The sequence below is a fragment of the Malurus melanocephalus genome, unplaced genomic scaffold (assembly GCF_030028575.1).
Source record: "Malurus melanocephalus ecotype Western Australia unplaced genomic scaffold, MMel_1.1 scaffold_133, whole genome shotgun sequence".
Classification (NCBI taxonomy): Eukaryota; Metazoa; Chordata; class Aves; order Passeriformes; family Maluridae; genus Malurus; species Malurus melanocephalus.
In genome coordinates, this window is record NW_026623365.1 from 1,234,172 (window position 1) to 1,242,615 (window position 8,444).

Consider the following 8,444-nt stretch of genomic DNA (forward strand, 5'->3'; position numbering starts at 1 on the left):
AAGGGCCCATGCATGGGGCTGTGCACAGCTACAATGCTCTGTGTCTGGCTATAGTGTCTGCCACAGCCATAGGGGTCTGGGCATGGCTATAGGGGCTCTGRTCAGTGGGGGTGTGTGGGGCCATGGAACGAGGGGTGATACCCTGAGGCCAGAGCCCCACAGCCCCCCAGGTGATGCAGRGTCCCTGTCTGTGTGGGGCAGGATGGGGGATGCAGTGCTGGCAGCTCTGGGGGCAGCAGCGCCCTTCCTGCGGCCAGGGGAGCGGGAGCGGCTGGCAGCGCAGACCAGACCCTTCGACCCTCGCAGCGAGTGCTTCGTCCCCCACCCCCGCGAGGAGTTCGTGCGGGGGCGGGTGATGGGGCGCCAAGGAGGGGAGGTCACCGTCCAGACTGAGCTGGGAGAGGTGGGCAGCTGGGGGATGGGGGCTGTGAGGGGCGGGGGGCGAGGGGCCACATGGGAAAAGGGGTTAATGGGGTGAGGGGTTAAGGATGGGAGGGGGCATAGGGGGTGGCTGATGGGGCATAGGGGGTGGATGATGGGGGAAAAAGCGGGAATTGGGCATCATGGGGGTGAGGGTTGGTGGGAAGTAGGGTGAAGAGTTAAGGAGGGAGGGGTTAATGGGATGAAGTTAATGTGGGAGGACTTAAAAGAGGGGGGGAGGGGGTTGAAGGTTTGAGGGGGGAGGAAATGGGGGAGGCAGAAACCAGGCTGATGGTGGTGGGGGCCCTGATTCCCTGAAGACTTCCCAACCAATGGGAGGTGCCCCCAACACATAGGAGACCCCTCCCAACTCATAGAAGAAATCCTACCAAGAGCACCCCTACCCCACAAAGTACCCCCCAAGACATGGGACACCTCCCAACCCTCACCCCCATGTCTCCCCATTCCCCCCCAGACAGTGACAGTGAAGGAAGCTGACATTCACCAGCAGAACCCCCCCAAGTTTGACAAGATCGAGGACATGGCGATGCTGACCTTCCTCCATGAGCCTGCTGTCCTCTACAACCTCAAGGAGCGCTACGCCTCTTGGTTGATCTATGTGAGCCTTCTCACAAGCCCCTGGGGCATCTGGGAATTAGGTGGGGCCTTACCCACATTCTATGGGGTGGATGGAAGCTTTCCTAAAGCTCTTGGGATATGTAGAACYAGATGGGGCTTCCAGAACTTGGTGTGGCTTTTTCATGGACTTTGGGACACCTAGAACACAGTGGCCCTTCTCCAGCTCCCTTGAGCCATTCAGACCCAGGACATTCAATTTCTAGACAGCCTCAGCCACCAAGACCTGAGATGCTGTATCGCCTGACCCCTTTGGCCACCAAGATCCAAGATGTCACTTCAATAGGCCCCTTGATGTGACACAAGATGTCCGATCCCCAGACATCTTGGGCCACTGACACATGATATGTCCCATCTCTRGATGTTGTGGGACACCAGACCCAAGATGTCCCTTCTCCAACCCCTCTKTGGACAACAAAAATCAGGACATCCCATCACCCTATCCCTTGAGCCACCTAGACCTGGTGGCACAGCACCTCCTGGCTCTCACCCACCTGTCATTTTTCTCCAGACCTACTCAGGGCTCTTCTGTGTGACAGTCAACCCCTATAAGTGGTTGCCTGTCTACAACGCTGAGGTGGTGGCTGCCTACCGGGGAAAGAAGCGGAGTGAAGCTCCCCCCCACATCTTCTCCATCTCTGACAATGCCTAYCAGAACATGCTGACAGGTAAAGACATCAAACTAGAACACCCCACTCCAAAAAGTGGCTCCTGACTTAGAASTGGTACTCACCTGGGAGGATGAAGAACCTTAGCCTCAACCCCAAGATCCCAAGCATGTTTCTTAAATTCCACCTGACTCCTCTCTTTTCTTGGCAGACCGAGAGAACCAGTCCATCCTCATCACGTAAGGCTCCTCTTTGTTCAACCCTGCCTCATAGCTGTGGGTTGAGACGAAGAACCCACCAGGATGTTCCCCAATATCTCTCCCCCTAGCGGAGAATCCGGGGCGGGGAAGACAGTCAACACCAAGAGGGTCATCCAATACTTCGCCAGCATTGCTGCCATTGGTGACCGCAAGAAGGAAGTGACCAATAGCAGCAAGGTGAGTGCCTCAGTCCATGTACCCTCAGCTGAGAGTRTCCCCTGACGGGGTTCACACCCAGCATTGTCCCACCCCACCAGGGCACCCTGGAGGATCAGATCATCCAGGCCAACCCTGCCTTGGAGGCCTTCGGCAACGCCAAGACCCTCCGCAATGACAACTCATCCCGATTTGTGAGTGATGGGGATAGAGTCTATGAGGAAGGGTCTATGGGGTAGTTTGTGGGACAGGGTTTATGCTGTGGGATCTGCTGTGAGAAGGCAGCCACCTCCACCTCCTGCCACTGCTTTCCCAGGGGAAGTTCATCCGGATCCATTTCGGGGCCACCGGGAAGTTGGCGTCAGCTGACATTGAGACCTGTGAGTGTGTTGAGAGCGCAGTGGGAGGATATCTTGTAGTCTGTCACCCATCCATCCATGAATTTACCTATTCATGGATTTATTCATCCACCCTAGAACTCATCCATCTGTGGACTCATCTATCCATTGGTGAACTTCATCCATGTTCCCAGGAACTCCATTCATCCAACTTCCTCCTTCCATCCAGTCACCTCTTCATTTCTATCTCCTCATCCCACCATCCTTATGACCCCCCATCTCCAATTCTTTGTTTCTCCACCTCCTTATGTCTACCTCCCTTCCTCCTTGCCTGCCTCTCCCTATCCTTGTTCATCCTACACCTACCTTCATGGTTGATGGATCCACCATCTCAACCCACTATCCACCTTCCATTTTGCTCTCTTCTTCCCTCCATCTCCTCATCCCACCATCCAGACATTCCTCTTTTTCCATCTCCTCATCCTACCATCCGTCTCTACATGTCTCAATCCATCTCCTTACCCCAACCTCCGTCCTCCTTCTCTCCATACCCACCTCAGACCTCCTGGAGAAGTCCCGTGTTATTTTCCAGCTGAAGGCTGAGAGGAATTACCACATCTTCTATCAGATACTCTCCAACAAGAAGCCAGAGCTACTGGGTGAGTCGGGTTCTTGGCCTTGAGTCTTCTACTTCCTCTCCTTCTCCAATTCTCTGCTCCTTCCTGGGGCAATTGAGGACAATTTGGGGCTGTTTGGCCACTGCAAATGCTCAGTTTTTGTCTCTATCCTGGGCCCACGGAGCAGAGATGCTTCTCATCACGAACAACCCCTATGACTACAGTTACGTCTCCCAAGGAGAAGTGACTGTGGCCTCCATCGATGACTCTGAAGAGCTGTTGGCAACCGACGTAAGTGGTGGGGTGGACAGGTGGACATCTGTCTGAATCAAAGGTGAAGTGCCAGGTGGATGGTTGAGATGGCAGAAGATGGATGGGTGGAAGAGATGAGGAACATAGGGATGAGAGGTAGCGGATGGGAAGGGTGGAAGACGGTGTGTTAATGGGTGGGATGATGTGGAGTGAGGCAGAGAAGGTAGGACAGGAGGCAGGGGTCAAGGAGGTTGGGGGTGGAGATAAAAACAGGTGGGGGGSAGTCCTTAGGTGGAAAGATAACACCATGGGTGAACAAGTCCTCAAATAGATGGATGGGCCCATGGATGTATGGATGGAGTTCATGGTAAATGGATGTGTCCATGGAGCGATGAGTCCATAGATGGATGAGTCGATGGGTGGATGGACAGATGGATGGACCGATGGATGGATGGATAAATCCATAATGGGTGAGTCCATGGACGGACAAACAAATTCATGGATGGAAGGATAAATCGATGTGTAAGTCCTTCAAATGGACGGATAGGTCCATGGATGCATGAGTCCTCAGACAGATGGAGCTGATGAGCTGAAAGAGCAGAGGGACACACAAATGATGGCCAGCAGAAGGCCATGACCACAGCTGGTGGCAAGGCCCTTTCCCACCCCCTGCCATCCATCACCCAGAGCGCTTTTGATGTCCTGGGCTTCACGGCTGAGGAGAAGGCTGGCGTCTACAAGCTGACGGGYGCCATCATGCACTTTGGCAACATGAAGTTCAAGCAGAAGCAACGGGAAGAACAGGCCGAACCAGATGGTACTGAAGGTGAGTGAGTGTGGGATGATGATATATACCTTGAGGTCATGAGGTTAGGTGGAATCTGAACAGCATGTCTTCTTCTTGACGCACTGCAGATGCCGATAAGTCAGCCTACTTGATGGGGCTGAACTCAGCTGACCTTCTCAAAGGGTTGTGTCACCCCCGGGTGAAGGTGGGCAACGAATATGTCACCAAGGGGCAGAATGTCCAGCAGGTGTACTACTCCATTGGGGCCTTGGCCAAGGCTGTGTATGAGAAGATGTTCAACTGGATGGTGGTGAGGATCAACAACTCTTTGGACACCAAGCAGCCAAGGCAGTACTTCATCGGTGTGCTGGACATCGCTGGATTTGAGATCTTTGATGTAARGAYTCAGGGGGTGGCGGGGTCTTTGTCCTCTTGGGGGTTGGGTTTATCCAGCTGGGTGTTATGATCTTCTGAAACTTCATCTTTCACGTCTGGTGGAAACTTGTCCTCTTTGGGCCTTGTGTTGATCCTCTTGGGTATTGAGTAGACCCCACTGATACTACTAGGCATTGTGTTGACCCAGATGGAGCTCAGGTTTACCCATTGATCTCATTGGGCATTCTGTTGACCCTGCTGGGTGTTGAGTTGATCCAGTTAACCCCACTGGCCCATCTCCTCTCTCCTTCCCCAGTTCAACAGCTTTGAGCAGCTCTGCATCAACTTCACCAATGAGAAGTTGCAGCAGTTTTTCAACCACCACATGTTCGTGCTGGAGCAGGAGGAGTACAAGAAGGAGGGCATTGAATGGGAGTTCATTGACTTTGGCATGGACCTCCAAGCCTGCATCGACCTCATTGAGAAGGTACCACCTGCCGCAGGGCCTCATGGGGACTGAGGGGGCTGCTGGGGAAGGGCCTTTTCAGTTGCAGCTTGCCAGAGACCCCAAAGTTGGCCRGTTGGGTTGTGTTTCATGTCCTCCACCACCACTGAGGTTTTTTCTTCCCAGCCCATGGGAATCATGTCCATCCTGGAGGAGGAGTGCATGTTTCCCAAGGCTTCAGATATGACCTTCAAGGCCAAGCTCTTTGATAATCACCTGGGCAAGTCGGCCAACTTTGGGAAGCCACGCAATGTCAAGGGGAAGCCAGAAGCCCATTTCTCYCTTGTCCATTACGCTGGCACAGTGGACTACAACATCATCGGGTGGCTGGAGAAGAACAAGGACCCCCTCAACGAGACAGTGGTGGGGCTCTACCAGAAGTCAGCCTTGAAGCTCTTGGCCAACCTCTTCTCCAACTACGCTGGGGCTGATGCTGGTGGGTGCATGGATGATTGGGTGATGGAGGGATGGACTGATGGAGAAGACCATTGTCCACCAGAGTAACCGTCTTTCCTATGTTACTCCGCCCCTCTTCTCTCCAGGTGGTGATGGAGGTAAGGGGAAAGGAGCCAAGAAGAAAGGTTCCTCATTTCAGACCGTCTCAGCCCTGCATCGGGTGAGTGACCTACATAGTGAACCCAGTGAGGGTCAGTAAGAGGACAACCTCCTGAACTGTGGATCATCCCTTCAGCTCCCCAGATGCTCTCTCATTGGTCTTCCCTTCTTCCTCCTCACCAGGAGAACCTCAACAAGCTGATGGCCAACCTCAAGACCACCCACCCTCACTTTGTCCGCTGCATCATCCCCAATGAGCGGAAGGAGCCGGGTGAGCAAAGGGCAGGGCTAAGGGCAGGGAACAGGGTGGTAGGTGTGGTTTGTGGCTGACACCACTCCTCTAACCCAYTGCCAGGTGTGATGGACAATCCCCTGGTGATGCACCAGCTCCGCTGCAAYGGGGTGCTGGAAGGCATCCGCATCTGCCGCAAGGGCTTCCCCAACCGCATCCTCTATGGGGACTTCCGCCAGCGGTAGGCACAGAGGAGAAAATGTGGGGATGGGGTGGACARCCCMRCTGGGGCTGATTTCAGGAGTTTCCTGTCCTCTCTGGTCACCAGGTACCGCATACTGAACCCTGCTGCCATCCCCGAGGGGCAGTTCATCGACAGCCGCAAGGGCGCCGAGAAGCTTCTGGGATCCATTGACATTGACCACAATCAGTACAAATTTGGACACACCAAGGTGAGGTCACATGTCTCTCCATGGTCCTACCACCCATGTGGTCATGTGGACTCAATGGTCTTACCATTCATGTGCCCACCTGCCTATCCACCTCACCACCCATCACTTCATTCCCCCAACAACACATCAACCTATCCATCTGTCCACCAACCCTTCACAACCAACTCACCCTCTCACTTGTCTCCTGCTCCACCAGGTGTTCTTCAAGGCTGGGCTGCTGGGACTTCTGGAGGAGATGCGGGACGAGCGTCTCTCCCGCATCATCACCCGCATCCAGGCTCAGGCCCGAGGGCAGCTCATGCGCATTGAGTTCAAGAAGATCCTGGAGCGYCGGTGAGAGGGGAAGGGTCCTTCTCCTTGAGAAGGGACTTCTGGTGGATCACCACATTTGTGGTGTGATGGCATCTGTGTCTCCGCTCTAGGGACTCACTGCTGGTGATCCAGTGGAACATCAGGGCCTTCATGGGGGTGAAGAACTGGCCTTGGATGAAGCTCTACTTCAAGATCAAGCCCTTGTTGAAGAGCGCYGAGACAGAGAAGGAGATGCAGGTGGGAGGAGGGGATGAGGCGGGCAGCTTGGGATCCAAAATAGGTTGAGTGGGGTTGATGGATGAAGGGGATTGGATGTGGCTACTGGTCTCCTGGGGTCTGTTGCAGAACATGAAAGAAGAGTTTGGGCGGCTGAAGGAGGCCCTGGAGAAGTCGGAGACCCGGCGGAAGGAGCTGGAGGAGAAGATGGTGTCCATGCTGCAGGAGAAGAATGACCTTCAGCTCCAAGTTCAGGCTGTGAGTGAGATGAGACTTACCCCCAAAACTGCATCACGGGGTGACCAGCACCTCTCCAGGGCCACCCACTTCACCTACCACCCCAATACAGGAGCAGGACAACCTCAATGATGCTGAAGAACGCTGTGACCAGCTAATCAAGAACAAGATCCAGCTGGAGGCCAAGGTGAAGGAACTGACAGAGCGACTGGAGGATGAAGAAGAGATGAACGCAGAGCTGACAGCTAGGAAGAGGAAACTGGAGGATGAGTGTTCGGAGCTGAAAAAGGATATCGATGATCTAGAGCTGACYCTGGCCAAGGTGGAGAAGGAGAAACATGCCACAGAGAACAAGGTGAGGGTGGGGAGAAGCTTGACCCTAACTTGTGGGGATTTGGGTGAACTGAGCATGGTTGTGCTGGGTTGAGGAGATCCAAGGCTAGTTGATTCAAGCTACATCAAGACTCAACATCCTCTGGGCTCTCTATCACTGAAGTGGCCTCATTGGACAGGGATAACAGCAGTGTCATCCAGCTTTGTCCTACTTCTGGTACTAAGCTGGAGGCCTGGTGTTTCTGCTGCAGGTCAAGAAYCTCACAGAGGAGATGGCTGGGCTGGATGAAACCATTGCCAAGCTAACAAAGGAAAAGAAAGCCCTGCAAGAATCTCACCAGCAAACACTGGATGACCTGCAGGCAGAGGAAGACAAGGTCAACACCCTGACAAAGGCCAAACTCAAGATGGAACAGCAAGTGGATGATGTGAGTGTAGTCTGGTCCTGCCATGGGTAGTGCTGACGAGCCTGTGGGTCACAGAGGTGATGAAAAACTGAGTTTTCCCCCATTTCCATGTTTCCACACAGCTTGAAGGCTCCCTGGAACAGGAGAAGAAGATCCGGATGGACCTGGAACGGGCCAAAAGAAAGCTGGAAGGTGACTTGAAGCTGACCCAGGAAAATATCATGGACCTGGAGAATGACAAGCAGCAGCTGGAGGAGAAGCTCAAGAAGTAGGGCTGGACCTCTTTCCTCAGATTAAACTGGTCAGAGTGCAAGGACAGGGACCTCACTGCTAACTGCTTTCGTCTGCAGGAAAGAGTTTGAGATCAACCAGCAGAACAGCAAGGTTGAGGACGAGCAGGCACTGGCTCTGCAGCTCCAGAAGAAACTTAAAGAGCTGCAGGTGAGGAATTTATTCTCTGCTTATTTGGGCTGGACTGGAGAGCCCCCAGCTGTTTGGGTTGAGATGAAAAGTCTCTATCTGGATAGGYTGAGTTTGGGAGTTTCCTGTTGGTTAAGTTGACAAGTGTACAGCTTTCTGGGATGAGTTGAAGAGTTTTCAGCTTGTTGGGGTGAGTTGGGTTGAAAAGTCTCCAGCTCAACTGGATGAGTGGAGGAGTCAGGTGGAGCCAAGACTGCTGACAGCATCTCCATCCCTGGTGCACAGGCACGGATTGAGGAGCTGGAGGAAGAGCTGGAGGCAGAGAG

The 8,444-nt window shown here is 53.7% G+C and overlaps 1 protein-coding gene across 1 annotated transcript in view; it reads left to right on the top strand.

Annotated features, from left to right (window-relative positions):
- The first annotated feature begins 202 nt into the window (after positions 1-202).
- The window catches only part of LOC130576259 (myosin-6-like), a 14,119-nt gene continuing 5,877 nt past the window's right edge, over positions 203-8,444 (top strand). Inside the window, 25 exon segments of the mRNA XM_057370778.1 lie at positions 203-403; positions 896-1,039; positions 1,568-1,724; positions 1,876-1,903; positions 1,993-2,101; positions 2,182-2,274; positions 2,397-2,460; positions 2,979-3,077; positions 3,223-3,326; positions 3,975-4,113; positions 4,203-4,471; positions 4,766-4,936; positions 5,081-5,390; positions 5,497-5,570; positions 5,693-5,780; positions 5,865-5,982; positions 6,070-6,193; positions 6,390-6,526; positions 6,616-6,742; positions 6,851-6,979; positions 7,071-7,313; positions 7,543-7,719; positions 7,821-7,966; positions 8,049-8,139; positions 8,404-8,442. Of these exon segments, the coding sequence (XP_057226761.1) occupies positions 203-403; positions 896-1,039; positions 1,568-1,724; positions 1,876-1,903; positions 1,993-2,101; positions 2,182-2,274; positions 2,397-2,460; positions 2,979-3,077; positions 3,223-3,326; positions 3,975-4,113; positions 4,203-4,471; positions 4,766-4,936; positions 5,081-5,390; positions 5,497-5,570; positions 5,693-5,780; positions 5,865-5,982; positions 6,070-6,193; positions 6,390-6,526; positions 6,616-6,742; positions 6,851-6,979; positions 7,071-7,313; positions 7,543-7,719; positions 7,821-7,966; positions 8,049-8,139; positions 8,404-8,442 (3,381 nt within the window).